Source organism: Fusarium falciforme, chromosome 3 (assembly GCF_026873545.1).
Source record: "Fusarium falciforme chromosome 3, complete sequence".
Classification (NCBI taxonomy): Eukaryota; Fungi; Ascomycota; class Sordariomycetes; order Hypocreales; family Nectriaceae; genus Fusarium; species Fusarium falciforme.
The window spans coordinates 1,614,630-1,636,591 of record NC_070546.1 but is presented as its reverse complement, the minus strand read 5'-3'; the positions used below and the strand labels follow the sequence as shown (position 1 = coordinate 1,636,591).

The 21,962-nt window shown below is 53.6% G+C and overlaps 8 protein-coding genes across 8 annotated transcripts; 6 read left to right on the top strand and 2 right to left on the bottom strand.

Annotated features, from left to right (window-relative positions):
* Positions 1-78: 78 nt before the first annotated feature.
* On the top strand, positions 79-1,697 carry NCS54_00383500 (PH domain-containing protein; the record flags this gene model as incomplete). The annotated part of the gene is made up of 3 exons (XM_053149391.1): positions 79-174; positions 293-418; positions 486-1,697. 3 exons carry the CDS (start codon positions 79-81, stop codon positions 1,695-1,697), a joined length of 1,434 nt encoding a protein of 477 aa, XP_053005366.1.
* Positions 1,698-4,286: 2,589 nt separating this feature from the next.
* Positions 4,287-5,240, top strand: NCS54_00383400 (Clr5 domain-containing protein; the record flags this gene model as incomplete). Its single annotated transcript, XM_053149390.1, has 3 exons — positions 4,287-4,402; positions 4,472-4,885; positions 4,958-5,240. 3 exons carry the CDS (start codon positions 4,287-4,289, stop codon positions 5,238-5,240), a joined length of 813 nt encoding a protein of 270 aa, XP_053005365.1.
* A 2,246-nt stretch (positions 5,241-7,486) lies between these two features.
* On the top strand, positions 7,487-8,819 carry NCS54_00383300 (DNA-(apurinic or apyrimidinic site) lyase; the record flags this gene model as incomplete). Its single annotated transcript, XM_053149389.1, has 5 exons — positions 7,487-7,505; positions 7,556-7,695; positions 7,746-7,780; positions 7,839-7,888; positions 7,936-8,819. The coding sequence occupies 5 exons, from the start codon at positions 7,487-7,489 to the stop codon at positions 8,817-8,819; spliced, it is 1,128 nt and encodes a 375-aa protein (XP_053005364.1).
* A 1,920-nt stretch (positions 8,820-10,739) lies between these two features.
* On the top strand, positions 10,740-11,848 carry NCS54_00383200 (Hypothetical protein; the record flags this gene model as incomplete). The annotated part of the gene is made up of 2 exons (XM_053149388.1): positions 10,740-11,358; positions 11,421-11,848. The coding sequence occupies 2 exons, from the start codon at positions 10,740-10,742 to the stop codon at positions 11,846-11,848; spliced, it is 1,047 nt and encodes a 348-aa protein (XP_053005363.1).
* A 1,733-nt stretch (positions 11,849-13,581) lies between these two features.
* NCS54_00383100 (PAS domain-containing protein) lies at positions 13,582-14,360 on the bottom strand (the record flags this gene model as incomplete). The annotated part of the gene is made up of 3 exons (XM_053149387.1): positions 13,582-13,983; positions 14,030-14,167; positions 14,223-14,360. 3 exons carry the CDS (start codon positions 14,358-14,360, stop codon positions 13,582-13,584), a joined length of 678 nt encoding a protein of 225 aa, XP_053005362.1.
* A 2,316-nt stretch (positions 14,361-16,676) lies between these two features.
* On the top strand, positions 16,677-17,897 carry NCS54_00383000 (SP-RING-type domain-containing protein; the record flags this gene model as incomplete). The annotated part of the gene is made up of 2 exons (XM_053149386.1): positions 16,677-17,645; positions 17,703-17,897. 2 exons carry the CDS (start codon positions 16,677-16,679, stop codon positions 17,895-17,897), a joined length of 1,164 nt encoding a protein of 387 aa, XP_053005361.1.
* A 710-nt stretch (positions 17,898-18,607) lies between these two features.
* On the bottom strand, positions 18,608-19,371 carry NCS54_00382900 (3,4-dihydroxy-2-butanone 4-phosphate synthase; the record flags this gene model as incomplete). The annotated part of the gene is made up of 2 exons (XM_053149385.1): positions 18,608-19,254; positions 19,311-19,371. The coding sequence occupies 2 exons, from the start codon at positions 19,369-19,371 to the stop codon at positions 18,608-18,610; spliced, it is 708 nt and encodes a 235-aa protein (XP_053005360.1).
* A 989-nt stretch (positions 19,372-20,360) lies between these two features.
* NCS54_00382800 (Ubiquinone biosynthesis O-methyltransferase, mitochondrial) lies at positions 20,361-21,281 on the top strand (the record flags this gene model as incomplete). Its single annotated transcript, XM_053149384.1, has 1 exon — positions 20,361-21,281. One exon carries the CDS (start codon positions 20,361-20,363, stop codon positions 21,279-21,281), a length of 921 nt encoding a protein of 306 aa, XP_053005359.1.
* Positions 21,282-21,962: the final 681 nt, after the last annotated feature.

Below are 21,962 nucleotides of genomic sequence, written 5' to 3'. Positions count from 1 at the left end.
TTTCAACGACACGTTTCCTACTTTGCGACATTGTCATTTTCCTAACGACAACGACACAACGAGCGACACCCGCCCATCATGGCTTCACCGACGACCTCGAACCTGCCCTCGAGGGCCACCACCGGATTGAGCGCCTTTAGTGACGATGCTATTCCCGAGGTCGACCCTTCAACCGTAGGTGACCCCCTACCAGAGACGCGCATAGCATGCATGACTTGCGCAAGCTTGCAGCGACCATGGAAAGAGTTAGGATCTTGTGGGAAAGAACCTGTGCTGATATTTTGCTGGATAGACGGCGGGACTGCTCGCAGAGCGACTCCAGGCCTGGAAGCATGCTGTAGGTTACCTCGAGGAGTATATGAAGGCCATGGAAAAGATTCACGGTCACCACGCCAAAGAGTACGAGAAGGCGCTGAAGGTATTTCCATTTCTCCCCGATAAAGACCCCAGCCAGCAACCGAGTTACTGACCTTGCTACCCAACAGACCATCTCGAATCCCCTTAAGGAGGGCCACCATTTTGACCAAAGCCTAGGCGGAATTGCCGGCTTCTTCGAGAACATGCGCTCCAACACCCAATCCATGATCAACACCAACATCGAGACCGAAAAGAGCATCAAGGGTTCTGTCCTCCCCGTTCTCGAGCGATTGCACAAGGAGATTAAGCACAAGGCCAAGGAGCTGGCTCACGGTGCCGAAAAGGGCGCCAAGGAGGTTGAGAAGGCACGTAACACAACACAGAAGCATATTGAGCTGCTTGGACAGCAGGCCGCTGCTTTCGACTCTGCTGGTGGTCACCTCCACAGCAATGACGACCCCTATGTCATCTACCGGGGTGTTCTGCACCGCTTGAATACTCAGGTCATTACCGAGAACAACCACCGCAACGACCTTCTCGCCGTCCAGAACAACTTCTCGACCTTTGAGTCCCATGTTATCGAGGTGATCCAGCAGGCTTTCGAGGCATTCGTGCAGCTTGCAGGTGGTCAGGCTGAGAAGACGCATGCCCTTCACAACGACATGTTGGGCTCGATCCAGCGAGTTGGCCCCCAATTTGAGTGGAATGCTTTCAAGGACCGCAGCGCTGACCGTCTCGTCAACCCTAACGAGCCCGCCCGGTCTGTTGAGGCTATCCAGTTCCCCAACATGGATCACACGGCGACTCGTGCCCTGATCGAGGGTTCCCTGGAGCGCAAGTCGCGCAACAAGCTGTCGTGGGGTTATTCGACTGGCTACTACGTTGTCACGCCAGCCAAGTTCCTGCATGAGTTTAAGGACTCGGACAACAACCGTGTGGACCCCAAGCCCGAACTGTCCGTCTATCTCCCCGACGCAGTCATCGGCACGGTTCAGGGCGAGAAGTTCAGCGTCAAGGGCAAGGACAAGTCCAAGACAATGAGCAGCAAGCTGACTGGGTCCACCGAGCTACAATTCAAGGCACATACGGCAGCCGATGCTCAGAAGTGGTTCCAGATTCTCTCGGACGTTGGCAAGTCGACAGCGCCTCTCAGTGTCGGTTCCAGCCCAGTTGGCTCCACGCCCACGTCGCCCAACCCTCAGGGTGCCAACGACAACCCGCTTGACAACAAACTGCAGTCTCCCATCAGCCCGGCGGGCGAGCACAAGGCACAGGAAGCGGGCGTCGTAGGCGGCGAGGCCCCTGCCGCGACGAGTGAGAAGAAGGCAGAGGCAGCTTAATGAATGAAGTGAGGCGGACGAAGGGTGACAACCATGCCATGGCATGCCGCGCGTGCGCGCAGCTGCTCATATCCGCGTGCGAACGGCGATATCTATACCCAGAGCCATGCATACAGAGGCAAACAGAAGCTTGCGCTGCGATTTGACGATAGCCCCTCAAAGCAGGGCTAACGACAGGACACGGCGGGACTTGATGCCGGGGAGGATTGCGATGATTTTGTCAGGGTGTCGAGGGTGTTGATGGAAAAGAGAAGATCGAGAACCTCAAGTGGCGGTTGCCTTGAGGGTGATTTATAATGGCTGGAACCATGCTCCTAATGGTCGACTTGAGCGAAACGGATGGTGATTGGTGATGTGGCGGGTTGCTGTTTGGTTGAGTTGTCTGATGAGGTTGTCGTTGGCCTATACCTGAGGTTTTTGAACCTACCTACCAATGAAACGTTTACTGCGGCCTTGTCGATGCCATGTCAGATTTGTGCAAATCATATCTCTTCATCTGTCTATACTAAGGTGAGTCTTCACGTGTCTATTATCCGACGCCCATGCTACTTTTCTCTTGTCTCGGAAGTAAGCCTGTCGTTCACGGTAAGCTAGAGCCTAAGCCACCCCGAGCTCCCCGGTCAAGCTCTAACTCCCGCCAAGCAAACATGGTGAAGGAGCTGATCCGCATACCGAGATTCAAGTGACGGGAACGTTTCGGATAGGACTGGGGGGGAGGGGAGCGTTATCAAATCACGTATAGGTGTGGCTGCGCCAAGTGACGGCCGGGGAGACGGGAGCTGGGAGAAGCTGACCCAAAGACGGGAAGCCATTAACGGGGCGACGATCTCAGGGTTTTGAAGATGGGTTCGTCCAGGGGGTGGGGGTGTGATGGGATGGAATGCGTGTCACCCAGCCTGCTTCTGTTGCTGCTGCTGCTGCGGGGGAGACAAGATGGGCGCCCATGGTTGTGGGTGAGAATCAGGCTCGGGGCGAACCGGCGCTGAAGAGAGAAGGCAGCAAGCATCACATCCATCACAGATGAGGGGGGGAGACAACAAGAAGTGAGGCTTTCTTTTCCCACCCCCTTTTCATGTACGAGTGTACGTGCGTGTGCGTGTACCTGAGATGAATCACCGTGTGGTTTGTGATGGAAGTCGTCTTCGGCTATTGACTCAGAGAGTGAGTGGTTCGCCAGCGGCTGAGACAAAGATAGGACGACGACGACAACGCTACAATAGACGCCGTACCGCACGTTCAATGGTCCATCTCAACTCTCTTGACGACAAAACCAAAAAGGGAAAGGAAAAGGGAAAAAAACAGGGCGAGCAAAGTCAGAGCCTGAAAAGAAAACCGTCCACGCGCCCTGGTCGCCTTGCAGCAAGCCAACTCAGCGGCAGCACAGCTTGGCTGGGCGGCTTTCCTTCTGAGACAGGGGTTTTTCTTCTTTACAGTCAAACGAGGCTCTGACGATGTCGGTGAGTTGTTTTCTTTCATTTTTTTCGACGTGGCATCGATGCGAGATCGATTGTTGTTCGTTGTTATATCGATGCAGTTTTCCCACTAGTTCTTTTGCACATCTATATCTTGTCACCTCTTCCCTCCCATGTGAACCGCACTTTTTACTCCTCTACTCTATGGGAATACCGGGTATTGAAAACGAGGACGGTTATGTGGATGCTGCGTTGGGCGGCAGGATGAGGCTGAACTGCCACCACCGACAGTCTTGGCTATCTCCCCCCTCTCTCTCCCAGGCTCCGGGACGCGGGAAAGGCAGTTTCAGTGACAAATAGGGAGAGGGAAGGTGGTGGGGAAGTGAGAAATCTCAATGCAGGTATCTCATTGACTCTTATTTTGCTGTGTTCCTCTCGCAAGTCCAGACCATGAACGTGCGTGTGTGTGTGTGCACAAGTCCGCCTTATATCAAGCATCTTAAAAAGTCCTACATGCAGAACAAGGAGGAAGCACATGGTCAAAAGATGAGAGAGGAGATGGTAGAAAACAGACAAGGTATGCATCCCGTCACCCTCCTTGTTCTGTATGTCTGCCTCGCTGCTGCTGCAGCCGCCTTAAAGAAAGCCACCACCCTCCTTACAAAAAAAAACGAGGCTCTGAGTACGCGCGGAAACTCTCTTAAGTACTCGATAAGGCTCTGAGCTTTTTATTTTTATTTGGAAACACAGATCAGCTTTCTCCCAATAGCGAGCTACACCCCCCAATCCTTGTTCGTTTTAGTCTCTTTCTTTCTCCTTTTCTTTCTCTTCCCCTGGTTTTTTTGAAAGTGGTGAGGAACAACAGCACTACCACCCAACGCTACAACAACAACAACAACAACCAAAAGGAATCAAGAAAAAGGGAAACAGGGAAAAGGAGGAAGAGAAAAAAAAACAGAAAGAGAAAAAGGAAAAAAGAAAGACCAATCCATCTCGTTGCCGCACCTCAATGCTCATCAACTTTGCTGCCACCTCCTCTACTGTCATCGTCCCAGGATAGAAGACAGAGAGTCAAACTCGAGAAACTCCCCTTGACACACAACACTATTTTCCTCCTCCCCTTCCTCAAACCCCAAAGTCTTTGTTTTCAAGTCCTTCGTCGGCAAGGCAAAAGATGATGGCGAAGCCTTGGAATGAGCATCGTGCGACAATCACCAAGCTGTACATCCAGGAGGGGAGGACGCTCGAGGATGTACGGGGCATTATGAAGACCGAGTACAACTTTGAGGCATCGTAAGTTTCCGTACTCTTGTATAAACCTACCATCAGAGAAAGCTACTGACAAGACAACTCGACATATAGCATCCGTTCCTATCGGCAGCACTTTGACATCTGGGACATTGGCAAGTACAACTGCAAGAAGCGCCAGCAACGCCGTCGCCAGTCCCTCAAGAGGCCCATCCTCCCGTCTCCGCTGCGCTCTCCCCCAGCTCTCAGCAGCTCCTCGGAGACGTCTGACCCTGGATCCTCGCCGGCCTCGAGCTGCGCGAGCCAGCGTTCCCCGGAGCAGCTCCCCCTTCCGGCCCTCCAGCAGACCCCTCGGTACGCGGCGCCGCCGTTCTTTGACGCTCATCAACTACCCGCGCTGCAGTCGTCGTCGACCCTGCCTGAGCCTCGCATCAAGGTCGAGAGTGGCGGAGGAGGGGGAACGGGCTGGAGAGACATGCCCATGTACCCCAGCGCAGCGCCGCATCCTCCTCAGGGCATGCTGCAATCGTGCGTACCCTCATCCTCCCCAAATCCCCAAGAGCCTCCCAGTTGACAAGAGCCCTTTTCCCCTTTTCGTAGAAACGTTCACTATACCTACGCCGACTCTGCACACTGGCATGTTCCACGGCCACCGCTGCCGCTGCCGCCGCCTCCTTCAACGTTTCTCAGCAGCAACCACTCTTCGAACGAGTACTGCGGGTCGTCGTACCGGTGCGTGCCTGAGTTCCCTCGTCACGGCGAGATGACATCAGGTCTGCGTGCCCCGAACCTGTCTATGGTGAGAGCGCATGGGCGCCATGGTGCCTTGCATCCACCTTCGGTCAGTCTCCCTGTGAGCTTCCAAGGAGTTGCCTCAGGGTGACTAGTGTCCCTCGTGTCGAGCATCACTCGAGCTCCACTTACACACTCCATCAAGACATGGACAAATCAGATAAGGCCTTTGGGTTAGAAGACGGGAGGAGCAGTGTTCCAAGACACACAAACTCCACCCATCATTAGGTCACGCTCATTTCAGGAGTCACAGTCAGGCAAAGCAAGGCAAGGCTTGGGCAACATTGTGGGCAGTCACTTCCGGGTCTCGAAATTGATCAGATACGTTTGTATTATTACATAGCTTTGTTCTCTTCAGCTACACTTACCATTCAAATGACACGCTCTTTTACATTCCAAGGCCAAAGGCGCACATCATTGACACCAATGGATTCAACACCATAGACACGTGTTACCGTGAGAGCAAAAGTCCTTGCCGGACCGTGACCAGACATCTGTCACTTGACAGGGCTGATGGAGATTGGACTAGTCATGGACTGCCAGGTTGGAATCAACCTTTCAAGCATGTTAGTGATACGTTGCAACAAGCTTATGAGACAATAAACGGGTAAAATAGAGGGATTTTCAGGGTAAAGGTGCCTTGTCACAGGCGTTATCGTCAAAGCAATATGGCTACGTTGACCGTCGTGATATTTGTAACATCATTTGAAGGATGGCGGAGGAGAAAAGAAAAAGTGACTAACCTTGGTGTTCTGCATCACAAACTGCCAAGAGTGTTTACAGTCAAAGACGCTTTCAACGTGTCAGCAGCTGCTGTTGAAAGGACTGCAACAATAGACATCAAGCATCTCAATCAGGCGATAAATGATTTGTCGTCGTTGCGTGAAGCTCGGACATATGCTTGTCGTTTTCATTTGGATTCATCAGGGAGATGATGATCTGGAAGACGGCTGGCGCCTGGTTGCAACTTACGTTTGAAGTTCCTGATTCTTCTGTTAGCCAAGATCACCAATTGGCTTCAACAAAGGCATGTGTGAGGAATGCGGATCAGGTAATGCATGAATGGTAAAGAAAGATGGTGTCTGCAACGGAAACCCGGATAAGACTCGTCATCTGTATCATCATATAGGCAAGGTAGTAACATGTGCAGAAAATACTTACAGTCTGAGTCTGTCATCCCCGAAGGGTGATCCAGTGGGAGGAGGGTATCGAAATGCTAGCACTCGAGGCAAGTTAGCCTCAGAAGTCCAACATTATCAAGCAAGTGATGGACGAGCGTGACGAGTCAGTGGGCGAGGTTTTCTAGGCCTGCCGCAAAGTGGCTTTTCGTGCTCATGTGGTATATTCGGAGCCCAGTGCCGCTTCATCATACAAGTCGGAGGACGGGTCGAGGACAGATGTCGCATACCTTGCTAGAAAAGACTTGAATCATGTTAGCATGAGCCACCAAATGCAGAGCAGCAAAGGCAGAGAGTGAAGGTGTCCATCAGAAATAGCCATTTTATATCGTCAAAGAAAGATCTCAGCCGGTAATTTCCAGCGTATATTGTAAAAGAAATGATCATCACGAGAAGTGGTGAGTGGTTGTGCGCGAGGTTTCAAACGTACCATTTCAGCCCATACTGGGCGCGGAGAGAAGGCTGAGCATCCTCGCAATGATCCACCGCTTGGTGATGAGAGGTCTATGAAGAAGTCAGCACGAGTCCAGAGCATGCCGATGCGAAAACGTGTGCGTGATCGTAGTCTTTCAGACTGACGTGTAAAAAAGAGGTTTCATTCCCATTTGGGTCAAAGACTCTAGTTTGCGGTGTAAAGTGTCATCAGGAAGGAAGGGAGAGGGTAGTGCGACGTGCTGCGCATTCAAAACATACCTCAGCTTCTTTGTTTGTGTTGTTGAAGATGGAAAGCTTGTGAGAAGTTGGAAAGATTTCGCGAGAAAAAAGTTGAACAAAATGCACCAAGAGTGGAGTTGCCGGTTCTACGTTTCTCCGCACCCGGTATCCCGGCCACTGGTAAACTGGTCCACCTTCGGCGCAAAGAAGAAATTGAGCCCGTCCAAACCAACCTCGCCAAATAAGAGTAATCTTCAAATGTGGATTTGACCAGTTTCTGTTACGAATACTTTATCAATTACGGAGTAAGGAGTACACATTCGATTATGTAGTCACATGTCAAAACCGGGGTGAAGGTTGCTCTCTTCACCCATGTCTATCACGTGATATCGCGTTGACTGAACACGCCCTTCGCGTTCACCTTAGGTCCGTGACGCTACCAATCTCGTGTGGTGTTTGTACCAAACCAAGAGACTCGTAAGCTGAAGTCTATCTGTCTGCCAAGATGCCTGAGATCGCCGAAGGTTGGTCCGAGATCCATCGTTGTAACTAATCAGTTGCTAAAATCGCCCAGTCGCGCGCATTGTCCACTTTCTTCGTCTTCACGTTGTGGGGAAACGCATTGTATCCGCTTCAGCTATAGACGACAAGAATGTCTTTGGCAAGGTTGGTACAAGTGGCGAAGAGGTTGAGGCCGCTCTCAAGGGGAAGCAGGTATGTCACTTATAGCCAATAATTGACAACCTCAAAGCTAACAACTTCAGATCGTTTCCGCAGGAAGTCAGGGCAAATACTTCTGGTGAGTTGCAACAGCCAATAGCTACCCTGTGCAACGTTGACAACTCACCCATGACTAGGATCACTTTGGATAAACCCCCACATTTGGTGATGCACTTTGGGATGACGGGTAAACGCTCAAGTCCAACTTGGCTGCACATTTGCTAACAGGTCTAGGGTGGATGCACATCAAGGATGAGAAGACGGCCTACACAAACTACTACAAGAAGATGAAGGACAGCGAGTTCGAGCAGTGGCCGCCCAAGTTCTGGAAGTTCCAGTTCAAGACCGAGGGCTCCCCTGGCGTTGAGGTCGCCTTCACAGATGCCCGTCGATTTGGTCGTGTGCGGCTGGTTGACTGCCCGGGCGATCAGATCAGAAAACACTCTCCCCTCGTTGAGAACGGCCCTGACCCCGTCGTGGACCTCGATCGCTTCACCGAGGACTACCTCCGAGGTAAGATGCGCGCACGCCACGTCCCAATCAAAGCCCTGCTCCTGGATCAAGCCATGATCAGCGGCATCGGAAACTGGGTCGCGGACGAGACCCTCTACCAAGCCAAGCTTCACCCCGAGCAGTACTGCGACGAGTTTGATGACTCGCAGGTCACTACGCTCTACAAAATGATTCGCTACGTTTGCCAGACAGCCGTAGACAAGCTCGGCGATTCAGACGAATTCCCCGAGCACTGGCTCTTCAACTACCGATGGGGCAAGGGGTCCAAGGGCACTGCGACCAAGCTGCCCAACGGAGAGAAGCTCGCCTTCATCACTGTCGGTGGGCGGACTAGCTGCTACGCGCCTGGTGTCCAGAAGAAGACGGGCCGCACCCCCGCCGGCATCAAGGAGGAGCCCGTCGACGCAAGCCCGTACTTTGAGGAGCCCAAGAAGTCACGAAAGAAGCCGGCGGACTCCGACAAGGAGGTGCGCGCACCACCCGTGAAAAGGAAGCGTGTCGAGGCGGTGAAGAGTGAACAGAACGGGAGTGTAGCAAAGACGGAGGAGGGGGCAGACGAGGCACAGCCCGACCTTCGCAGGAGGTCTACTCGACTGCGGAAGTAGGCACTGGCCAAATGATGGACCGCACCATGGAGATGTGTCTTTGGAAAGGGCCCTCTTCTGCTTCTTGACTTGGACGAGCGAAGATATGGCGAACAGCTCACGGTATATATAGTCACTTTGACCAGCAAGCGCATGCTCAGAGGCGTCAAAATTACAAAATCCCTCACCTGTCATCCCCTTGCCATGCCACTGAGCCTGCTCACCACCACTTCCTGTGGAATTGAACCGTGGCCGACCATGTTGGAAGCGCCACCTTCTGTGAAGAGACAGCTCTTGCACCCAGAAGCTACAGAAGGGCGCCTCGGCTGCGTCTCCTTGCGTCGAAGAGGCCTTGGATTGGGCCATCACTTGATGCGCAATGTGTGAATGTCACACAGGGGGCGGCAAGTGTGGGTGTCGTCAACCAGGCTGGCGCTTGTCAGGACCAGCAATTCCAGAGACTTTCCCCCGCAGAGTCTCAGAGAGAGCAGAGACCAATACTGACATTGCCAGCTTTTCAATGATTCAATTGCCATCTCTGAAATGAATGTCGACGTTGAAAAATAGTCGAGTTGCAATACCTTTTTCTTTCCTCTCCTCTCCCCCACCACGCCCAGAGTCGTGACATGTCTGTTGGTGGGCTGGTAAAAACAGCTGTAAGGTCCACCCACACTCAATTAATGGCCCTCGCATCGCGGACACGGCTTGATCGCTTCCAAGACATGCTGCAGCGAACGGCTGAGTCGGCGCTGAGTAATAATGTGTGCGAACGAGGGAAGTTCGTTGAGATAGGAGCGGGGGCTGAATTGCCAGAGCAATAATATATCTAGCTGGGTCTTCCCAATTCACAAGATGAGTCCCCTTTCTCCGGAATTCTTGAGCCGCCGGGTGAGGCCAACTGCTAAGAGTGCTATGCTATCTACAGCTTCGAGGAGTCGGTCGGGCATTGTCCTCTCCCCCCCCCTCGTCTCCTCTCCTCTCCGCTCCGCTCCTCTCCTCCTCCCCTTCGCATCCTTACTCTCTCACCGGCCTACTCCGGCCGCCTTGACAACCAGACTCGATCAAATGCCCAATAAGGAACAATACCTTTGTTCGAAGAATCGAGCGTCGAATCGACTCCCATACGAAGCATGATTGGACGATTGCCACGCCGGTCCACAGGTGAGGTGGCCGAGCCTCAATCATCCCCCTCCCTCTCTTCGTCGACAGACACAGCAAGCATCTACATTGAGATGGAACCTGTCTGCCTTGCTTCTCTTCTCTCTTGCCAGGTTGGTGGTCGTTCTTGATTCTCAATATCATCCAATGACTAGATGATCAAGGCATCAAGACTTGGACGCTGACCGCTGACCGATTCGCACCCCAACTTTTTAATATCCAATGATGTTATACAGATGGGTAGCTTGGTCTAGACGGGGGACAGAACCCGCTTGGCTAAATCGCGTCCGCATCGGATACGAACGCCTTGTTGCCTCCTCTGACGATGCATCCATGGCACGTATCCAGCGAGTGGGATGGTGTACTTATCCTGCCTTGCACTTCTCCTGATCTGTCCGGCCTTTTTGTCAAACCCCGACCCCATCCCAGACCTCTCTCCTCGACAAGCCTGGCGTTCCCTTAACCCACCTCTCTACTTCACCCAGTCCATAGGCAATCTTTCGCGCGTTTTGTCTGCCTTTATAGCTTCTCTCCCTCCAGCGGACCTCCCTATCCGAGGCCTACCGCCAGCCTTGGCCAACTGGAAGCTGCCGGCAACAGCCTACATGCCTATACTCAAACCAGCTTTGTCCTCACTCGAGCGCCGGAGTCTGCCCCTTTCGAACCACCCCCGACCGTCTCGGAAGCTCCCAGTGAAGACGGCGTCGATTTACATCGCCCTCGACCTAGGTGCGTAAGCCTATCACCTCACCTACAGTCTCTACCAGCTATACATCTTCCTACATGGGCCGGCGTGCCAAGGGCTGGTATCCTAACCAGTTCAACGATCGCCGTGAACAACAAGAACGGCGCCCGATTGCTGCCGCTCCGAGCAGCATGGACCTTGCAGACGAGTATCCCACGTCGGCAACTGCACCGCCGTCGAGCTCAACCAACCTGGGCATGTCGACTTCACTACCCATCCGTTCCCGGGGTGCAACACCAGGCCCTTCGAGAGTTTCCAGGGCCAGGCGCAACAGGTCCAGAGCCAATAGGACCAGGTCCAACGAGAATCTTTGCATGCGCATCCTTGGGCCAGATCAGACTGAGGCGGTTGCGCGAGTCCTTCTAGTCGACCACATGAAGTACATAGGAATCAGTGAAGAGTTTGTCACTCGCCACGGCATATTCTCCATTGAGCTCCGCGAGGATAAGAAAAAGTACTTTGCTGAAGGGCCAGACTCAACGGGCATACTGCATGCGGAATCTTCTGCCGATATCACGATCCTCCATCACAGTAGGGATGGGAGCAAGACCACTCTCAAGCGCGCTCTTGTCTTCAGGCCGGAGACTTTGGGACAGCCCAGCCACGATGTCAGGGTCCCCAGGAGGATGAGACACCTCTGCGAGCCTATGATCGAGGGTAAGTAGTCTTGCTCGACCTCACCACTAGCGGAATGCTTGTACTAACTGATTCATGACAAGATGTCTTTGGACTTGAAGTCGCAACCCTCAGCGACCCAGGAGACTTCAGCTCTCTTTTGGGACCTCAACAGCATCCCTGTGTATCAGGGGGCGACGCTTGTCGTTCATGCTTCGACCATGCAATGCTAGCCTCGAGCATTGACTTACCCTATCCACCAGGACAACACAGCCTACCTCATGGTGGATATAGTCCAACACCAGCCACCTCCGACTCGTCTCTGACTATGTCATCCTATCAACCGCCGCCTGGCGCTGGCGACGGCCGATGGGACTATGAGATGCAGCCGACAAGCCAGCAGCCCTGGGACAATAGCCAAGGGAACTATGGGATGCAGTCGACGAACCAATGGCCATATGACGATGGTCAAGGGAACGATGGGACGCAGTCATCAAGCCAATGGTTCTGGGGTCCCTCTTCCAACATGTGAGAGAGATGGCCTTGGCAGGCAAGCCATAACCAGGGCAAGTAACGGTGTTCCTCGGTTGGGTTTTGATGCTGTCATGTGTGTACGATTGTGTTCTTTGATGTTATGGCCAACGGAGGCGTTATTGGGAATAACAACTGGGAAAAGCACAAAAAAACATAAAAAATAGTAAATAAAAAAAGAACGGGGGTCGGAGTTGACCTCGGCCTCGGCCTCCAAACAAATGTTGTCGGTCCTATGCCCATTGTGATGTTGATGGTCGAGGTATACCCACACGTAGTAAACAAGACAGGAGGCAGTACCCAACTCGTTTCAAAGCCTACCTCGTTATGGCAACATGAAAAAGAAAGTAGAACAATAGAAGACATACTCAAACAGTGCTCCATCTATCCCATCGTGGTTGTCATCGTAGCTTTGCAGCCGTCCTTGTGTCAGGTCAAGAGAGTGCCCACAGGTCCTCCAACCGGCCGGCCGAGTCACCCGGACCCGAGCCGGCGGATGACATCGGCACAAAGCAATGTGTAAACGGTCCGCTGAGTCTCCCCACGGCCGTGGCCAGTCGGGTGCTGTTGTACCTGGGCCGTACTGTGGGTGCCGACTCTTGGGAAATCCCTGCTTCTTGGGAACTGGGAGGGAACATACTATGTATGTATGGCTGTCTGACCAAAGCCAGCTCATCAAATGCAGACGACACGTAATAAAGCCGGGCTTTGACCGGTTCCTTGGTGACGCCGTTACATCCCCGACCCTGGCGATCGCGATGGCTGACAGGGAGTCGTGAGGATCGAGAGCCTGCCAGCCAAAACTGCCTGATGTAGCGTCAACCCTGTAGACACATGGCGCGCGGAGGGGTTTAATTTGGAGTGAAATTTGACAAAGTTTGAAGCTTTTGATGAATCCTGCTCGCCAAGTAAGAGTATAATTTTCTGTCAGATGATTGTGATGATCGAGCAATCATGCATCGGCAGTTCCATCGCTCGTCCTTGGCTCCATCTCCATCCCCCAACAGCATCCTCCCCTTGTTCATTCTCGCATGTGAATCGCCACGAGCTGCGAATAGAGTCACAAGACCTCCTTCTGCATCTCCAAGAAACCTGAAAGTTTTGCCCGAACGCCCGAATTATTCCTGCGCCCAAGGGCGGCATCTATGTAAACCATTCCCTTTTCGCCCATGCCCACGTAGCAGTGACTCCCAAAATGTTTCGTCATCCAAGCCCCGTCTGCTGCCAAGATCTAAATTCGTGTATTTCATGGGCGTGGATCATCAGAGTATGATAAGAGAATCAAAAAGAGAAATGACCGAGCTGTCAGCCGAACCGAAAAAAATAAACGAGGTTCCGCCCTCTACAGTAATGACCCCAACACCTTAGAGTGCTTCCATTGATACGATCTGATCTGTTGTCGTACATGGTAAAAAGAGAAATGCTTGTCAATGCAAGGGGTATCGTAAGTATTCGTAAAGCCTGAGAGCAGCGAAGTACCGAGACCGTGTAAGTGAATCCTGACGCCGAGGGCTTCTTTGAGTAATGTTGAGTGATGAGGAGAAAGCTGATCTGTAAAAAGTAGTGAAACCGAACATTTGCGTGTACGTAATAGTTGGGGGGTTTGTCGTGTTTGGTGATAAGGTTGGGCTCCTGGTGTGGTGTTGCGGAGCCACTATCCAAGGTGGAACATGGCTATCGGATCAGACGAGGGCATTCAGAATGCTTCGCGTCGACTTGTTGTTCTCCAAGATTTTAATCTGTCTCACAAAGGAACCCAACACAGTATTGAGAACCGCTACTATCCACCGGAACTGGGATGATGGACAAGAGGTTCTTGAAGGGCTGGCCGTGCTTCTTGTAGTTGGTCACGGACAGCTGAATCTCCTGTCCGGAGAACACGGCCTGACGCATGCGACGGATGGCAGACCTGTCCGAGCTCCTCTTAGAGGCTCGCTGGCCTCCTGGAGGGGATTGCAGGAAGCGACAGTTGCGGCCCATCACCTCATGGGAAGAGTAGCCGGTAAGCTCGGAGAAGGAGTCGGAGACGTAAATGATGGGAGCGTCGACCTGGAGCATGTCACAGAGGACAAGGGCGACAGAGCAGTCGACGGGACCGAGATCGACTTGAGGGTTTGGCCGTCCAGCGACGCGAAGCTGAGACAGTTAGGAGCTGAGACTATCATCGAAAGACAAAACCCACCAAGACCGTCATTATATCAATTCCGCTGGGAGCATAGAGGCCAGGGTATATGATGGGATCTTGAACCTGACGCCAGGTGGTAGCTGATGTTACCATGGTGCCATCGGGATTTAGAGAGCCCTGTTCGGGAAACTCATACTGTCGGTCGAGTCAGTGCGCTGCTCGTTCAAAGTCAACTTCACAAGATACTCACGTTGAGGGCGTTGATCTCCCATGGATTCATAGTGGGCGGCGCCCTGGGCGCCATGGCGGACTGACGAGGGGAGGATTGCCGTGAAGAAGAAAGATTCCGAGCTAGTGAGGGCGACAAAGCGTGCATTGAGGCTGCCATTTCGAGTTCGACTAGAGCTGGAGTGAGGTGATATATAAGCCGGTATTCCTCGTCTTGTAGTACGAAGCAGCAGGTGTGACGAGCAAAGGTAGCAGTAGGATTCGTATTATGCGGAAGACAAGGTTGGATTGGTACAAGTCGTAAAGGCGAGATGCGAGAGGACGGATGAGGAGCAGAGGAGAGAGGCGGACAGACGCATAATCAGCCAGGTAAGCAACGACACGTCCAGGATGCCGGCTTGATATTGTCCCTAGGGCGTGTCAAGTGCGCAGGAAGGAGTCAAACCTGCAGCTGGGAGCATCAACACAAGAGAGGGAACCCTGAGGTGAAGAAGGGGGCGTGGCAAAAGACAGGCGGAGTGGGTTTAGACAGCAACGTTTCTTGTCATGCTGATGTTTCTGGGCATTGGATCATGGGTATCGCTGCAGGAAGAAGGATTAGTTGATTAATGGGATCCCGGGGACAGGAAACTGACATGATGCAGCTTGATGGTGACTTCCTGGCCCATTCCTGGAATGGCTTTCGCCGTCGCTTAATAGCAATAACATAGCTAATAAGAGGGCACGCGCTGTTTAGACCAGGCGGTAGACACGAGAGGACGAGTCTAGACCGCAGAACTGGGGTGTGTAGAATGCAAGATGGGTAGGGGGGAAAACTCGATCTCCTGCTCCCCCGAGCACTTGGTGAGATCGCCGGCCACAGTCTCCGGGCCCGGGATCGGGAACATCGGTGAGCCCCACTGCGCTTGGCGCCGACACGCCGGATTGGCAGACTAGTCAAGGTCCAATCGACGCTGCCATCCCATCAGAGATTCAGAGGTACATGTGGCTTTGGCTGTAGATCGGTGCATTCAGGTTGTACCTCTGATCGTGTCATCGACAAATTATAGCTCTAATCGGGGTTTGGCAACATGCTGTTTCTCTCAGCCGTTGCCAGGTGGCTGGGTTCTCACAATCGGACACTTGAATCTATGTCTTGTCAGTTCACAGCAGCAATAAAGACGCTTGGCCGAAAAGAGAGTTGAACGCGACTGGTTAGTGGTGCGACTGCTAAGGATGGCAATGCCATCATGTTGACGACTCGAGACTGCTTCGAAGGGAGCGAGCAGTCCTGCAGGAACGAACTGCTGAAACGAAATTGCAGCCAGTCTGGACTGAGTTACCGCCTCGTCGACATGCGTACGGCTGATGCTGTAGCCGATGCACCATGGTTCAATCGAGACAAGTTTGATGGTGTTTTTGGGGCGATAGCTTGCCGAGCCATCGATGCGTGGACCCAAGTCTTTGGTCCCGCGATCACGCCGCCATCCTGGCCCATCACAGGCATCGGAAGTTTGATGGATGGGGCCATGCATGAAACAAGGTTCCTCACCGTTGGCGCTCTGGCCGAACATCGAGATGGAGTGACAGTTGCCGTGCCTGGCAAACTCCAGCTTGGCAGGCTCCAGCAGCGTCAGCGGTGATGCCATGATTCGATGATGCCTGCAAACAGGATGACCGTGCAGTGGGGAAGGATATCGGTCTGATGAGATGGGTTTTCAGACCCGGGACAGCTCACTCTTCCCTCGAGACTGTCTCGATCCATAGTTGCTGCAAACAGGCCTAGCATGGGGTGTCTCTGCTTTCATCCTTGCACCAGGCCGATGCAAGCCCTGTCTGGGCTTTCCAGGGAGGCTGATGAACTGGCAGACACGGACAAGGATATCGATGACGGTTGCAAACCAGATTCGGCCAGTAATGGATGGACCCTGATTGACAAAGGGGTCCGCCTCTCACCCAAATCGACCATGTTTTGAGTTTGGACCCTGGCGTGTGGCAACAGGGATGTGCCGTCATGAGATGGATGGGTGGATGATCGACTTTGAGGTCCCGTGACACCACACTTTGAGGCCAACTTATGCGATGTGGATATTAATACAGGGACACTTTGGGCGTAATATGTCTCAAGACCTGTGTCCATTTTTTACTCAGTAGGCATTCAAGCCGTTTAATCAGAATTTCAACAAAGAATGGGAAATGAAAATATCCATAGAACTCCCCTCGTATTCTTCCAATCCAAATTCTATTCGAATTTTTCCGAATCGTGTTGCTGTGGCATGCCAAGTTCCAGTTCTGGATGTTATCGCCTACTCGCCGTTAGATCCCGTGACACGACTCTCAGCCGCGTTCACTTTACACGTGCGAGCTGCCGTGTCGCGTCGCACCCTTCTCTGGCGCATTCTCTGCGGGACAAGGACCAAGCAGGACAAAGAAAGCCCACGATGCTGACTCTCTGCAACACCGTCCCATAATCGACCTCTTCCCATTCGCAATCGCCATGTCCCGCAGGCTCCTCAATCGCTCCGGCGTCTCCTCGTCCTCGACTGCGATCACGACCACGACCACGGCCTTGCCCGAATACCAGCCGCCCTCTTGCCCCCTCTCCGACGCTGCACGCCGCGATCTGAACGACCTGTCCCACGCCCGCACCACCGTCGTCTATCAGCAGCAGCTCGGTGACTCCGTTGGCCTTCTTGGTTCCAGCATTGGCGACCTGCACGAACAGCTGAGGGAGCAGCGCGATAGACTTGAGTCCCTCCGCGCGAAAAGGCAAGAGAAGGGCAATGAGAGGACGCCCGATGAGGAGCGCCTCGAGACCCATGTTGCCGATCTCGAAACGCGGGTCAATTCCTTGACCGACTCATTTGAGGAGGCCATCCGTGTTGTGATCGATTACAAAGCCGAGTTGGAAGACGAAGGCCTCATCATCACCGATTTGTATAACGCTGCTGCCGCCGATGTAGCGCAATCCCAACGCCGTCCCCGTCGGAGTGATGATGCAGAAGCTGCCGAGGAATCAGACAACGATGTCGATAGCAAAGATCTCGCCGCCCCGAGCATCCTGGAGCGCTTCAAGGACATGCGTGCCAAGAAGAAGGCCGATTACACAGCCATGGACATGCACCAGCGGTACGCCCTCAACAACGACTACGCCGGCTTCAAGAAGCTCTGGCACGACGCCATGGCCGGCGAGGATGGACCACCGCTCCCAGACGCCTCACGTTGGTTCCGCCCCGATGGCCGACCTGTGATGCGCGCGACGACCCCTGGCGCAGCGGATGGCGATGACGATGATGACATTGCTGTGGCCCGCGAGGTCCTTAGCATCAACTGCCCGCTCACGCTACAGCCAATGAAACAGCCTTACAGCAACCGCAAGTGCAAGCACACCTTTGAGAAGGCTGCCCTGCTCGACTACTTGCCACTGCGAGGTGATGCCCAGTGTCCACAGACGGGTTGCTCAGAGGTTAGTTAACTTTTCATCTATCTCACTCTTGGAGCTATTACTAATATCAAAACCCAGCGTTTCTCACGGTCACGATTCGACCACGACTTCTACCTTGACCAGGCCATGGTGCGCCGTATCAAGCGCGCCCGCCAGGCCCAGGAACAGCACGATATGGACGAAGACGATGATGACGGCGAAGAGGACGAGGATGTTGTGGTTAGAGGTCACCAGCCAGTCCCAGGAAGAGTGCCAAAGAAGGAGAGAGTGTAAAAATCGTTGTATAGTCTTGGATGTGGGATAGAGGGAGAGAATACGGCGGCGTCATGGGGTAAACGACTTTTGCCATATGAGGATACGATGAAATGATACCCGCAGCAGACTTGCACGCCGAGGAAGAGCAAGCTGTTGTAATACAAATCGAGTATGGGCGAGGCCCAAGACCATTTTATACTGAACACAAAGTGAGAGCCCGAATAAGCAGACTTAACTCGCATGTAGGACCAGGAAGCCTTGACCATTCGCCATGCATACTACGGGCTTGAGACTAAGACATGAGGTTATCATCAGAGATATGAGACATAAATCCGAGTGGAATTTTATAAGTGTACATAGGTATCCTACACAAGGCCCATTGAGTTGACATGACCCACGTTTGAGAGACGCAGGAGCGGGGATTACGCTGGGAGTGCAAAGACGGAGGGGGAAGAATGAGGGCGTCCTCTGATTTGATCTCGTCCTGCTCTTTTGACTGCCACTGTTTTCTGGACGCCAGAACAAACCCCGGTCTATGCCATGCCAAATACCCCATGGAATCAAGAAACAGATATAGCAAAATACATGTCAAGAGATGAGCCAAGCCGTTTCGTCAACCGTCAAGCCAGACTGCCGTCACCTACCGCGTTACTAGGTACGCAAAAAGATATGGCGGTATACAATCCGCCCTGCCTCGCTCCAAAACCACAACCGCAACTTCAAACCTCTCAGCTACCGTTGGCCTCAGACCCGTTGGTCTCGAGCTTGCCCTCAGTCTTCTCAACGTAGGCAACCAGGTCGGCGATAGTGCACACCTTTAGCCCCCACTTCCGGGCAAAGGCGATGCAGGCTTCTCCCCTCAGCATGCCGTGGTTGTGGCGGACCGCCTGGCCAGGCGTCTCTTCACCATCGTCAATCATCTCGCAGATGGCGGCAGCCTGGACCTTGCCGGCGAGGCGGCAGAACTCGGTGGCGGCCTCAGTGTGACCTGGGCGCTGACGGACGCCACCGGGGCGAGATCGGAGGGGGAGGATGTGACCCGGGCGGCGGAAGCTCTCTGGGCGGGCGGCGGGGTCGGCGAGTGTCCTGCAGGCGAGGGCGCGGTCGCGGGCGCTGATGCCAGTGGACACGGAGGGGTCGGCCGAGTCGACGGAGATGGTGTAGGCGGTTCCACGAGGGTCCTGGTTGTTGGGGACCATCTGCGGGAGGTCGAGGGCGGTGGTGAGGGCTGGTGAGAGAGGTGCGCAGACGTAGCCAGAAGAGTGACGGATGAGGAATCCCATCTTCTCGGTCGTGACGTCTTGAGCGGCGATGATCAAGTCTGCCTCGTTTTCACGCGAGGGGTCGTCGAGGACGACGAGGAACTCGCCATTTCCTATGCGCAGACACGTTAGACAAGGTTTAGGAAGTGAGGAATAGAGTGTCGCATACGGAAAGCCTCGATTGAGTCAGGGATCGAGTCGAATTGGTTGTGGTCGATTGTCGCAGGCATGATGAAGGATGTGAGAGGGTTACGGTGGTAGATGGAGGAGGAATTGAGCGCGGAGGTGTATGAATTGGAGATCAAGGGCTGATAGACCGACGCGTGACTCTTCGACCTCGGCTTGAAGGAGTAGCAGTAATGCGACTAGCAATGCGACGCTTTGCGATGGCAAGTACACGAGGAAAGCGGGCTCGGTTCCGGAGGCGGAGACGGAGGCGGCGGGGAACTTTTTTTCCAACTGAGGGGAGGGGTTCGGCCCGTGATCTAGAAGACAACAACGAAAGCTGTGGAAGGAGGATGAATTGAGAAAGAGGAACAAATGTACGATCAAGTGATTAAAAGAAAGGAAAATTTTATAAAAAGACAGGCTTTAGCGGCGCCCTCGCACATAATAACGGACGACGTGCTTCCACCTCGCATGATTCAGACCCTCTCTTTCATCCTCTCCCCCTCCTCCGCTCTCCGGCTTTCACCTGCTCGGTGCCGCGCGGTGAATTCCCGGCTCTCACACAGCAAAAACCCCGGCTTACCCGGACTGAGCCTAGGCCGGGGGAGGACAAGACGGTTCCATCTGCTTCGCTCACATGCCTGGGATGGCAATTGGTTAGGTTGTCTTGCCCGGTTTGGGGTAAACACTCGGGCTCCCTGGCTCTAGCGGCCGTTTTGGTTCCCCGTCGCGCGGTTATTATGTAAGCCAGCTGGAAAACGCAGTTGGAGTCAGGAATTGCGAAAGCATCAGTCAGCGAAGGGATTGTCCCAAGGGAAAAAAAGAGCGTCAATTGCGGCAGTAGTGGGACCGATGACGGAAAGAGAGCCGAGTTGTTGAATTGTATCTTGTCACTGGATAATCGATTGATTTCCCATCCTCTAGACCCCACCGCTGGTCTTTTTTTCTCCAGCGGACGGCTTTGTCATCCTCTGATACCTCGCACCACAGAGGTCTTGGGCTGGTTGCATCACCAACCACATAAATCCTCCTTCTTCTCCAACCACCAACCATGCCGGCTCCGTCCCGGCCGGCAGGTGTCTTGCTCCGAAGTCTGACCCGATCGGGTCGACGGCCAATGTTATCATCGGCCATCCCACCACCCTCCCTCCGCATCATCGGCGCCTCTGTCGCAGCTCCACGATGGAGCTCTACAGCCTCCCCCAACAACTCCTCTCCGAACTTCTCCTCCGTGAACCCTGACGAGGTTTCACACTTCAACGCCCTCGCCGCGGACTGGTGGGATCCCCATGGTTCTTCGCGGCTCCTCCATCTCATGAACCCTCTCCGTCACGACTTTATCCGCGCCTGCCACAGCGCCCAGGCCGATGCTCCCGCGACGACCGATCTTACTTTTCTCGATATCGGCTGTGGCGGCGGCATCTTTGCCGAGAGCGCCGCGCGGCTGCCGACGACCCGGCGCGTCACTGCCATCGACCCTACCCCCGAAGTGCTGGCCGTAGCCCGAGCCCACGCCCGCAGGGACCCAGGGTTGCGCAACAAGCTCGAGTATCGCCAGACATCGATTGAGAACCTACCCGTGCCCGCGACGCCCGAGGAGGCTTATGATGTGGTCTCGCTATTCGAGGTGATCGAACACGTCGATGCGCCGGCCGCATTCCTGGAAAAGGTGCGGCCATTCGTCAAGCCGGGAGGCTGGCTCGTCATGAGCACCATCGCGCGGACGTGGATGAGTTGGTTCACAACCAACTTCATTGCCGAGGACGTGCTGGGTATAGTGCCCAAGGGAACACACGACTGGAACAAGTACCTCAACGAGGAGGAGCTGCGGCACTTCCTCGCGAACCAGGGATGGAGTCATCCCATGGTGCAGGGCGTCGTGTACGTGCCAGGCTTGGGCTGGAAGGAGGTGAAGGGCAGCGAGAAGGTGGGCAACTACTTTTTCGCGGTGCGCAAGACGGGAGAGCCATGATGGAATATGTGGTATTACTGTATAATCTACCTTTGGTGTAACGGAAAAGGCGCATAGATGAGGTTGTACTCTAGTATTAAAAAAAAAACCAAGTTCTTTCTGGAGACGCTACCAATGCGATATCTGAAACGATCAACAGGCCAAATTTATAATTGGCTCCGTCGTATTCACTCACGAACCACAGCTAAGCTGAGCTTTGGTAAGAGAGACATCACGTCATGGGATCACAATCCCAGTGATCCTTGTTTCGGTTGGTAAGATGTTGGATGCTTCTGAGAGCAACAGGCAGTCATGATGAGATTGCAGGCTCTCTCTTAAGAGATTACTTGGGGTGCAGCATGGCCGGGTCACATAGACTTCCCTTCCGCCCTTTGCTTACTGCAACCGTCGTCAAACATCCGTTGCCACGCACGGCGACGGGCCGACCCCTGCTGGAAACATGTGCCGTTGGAGATTTGCATCCATTGCAGCTAACGATCAGCCGCACGTGCAAGGGCTGAGGAATTGGCATGTGCCGACGAAGTGTGCTGAAGGATTCTAACCAAAGAGAATCGCAAAAGGAAGTCAAGAAAGAAGTAAGAATCCTTTTATAAACCATTCTAGCCATATATATCAACGCCAGTCATTCATTCCACTTGACCCGTCCAAGCTTCACCGTTGCTTGACCATGGGTAGAGCTTC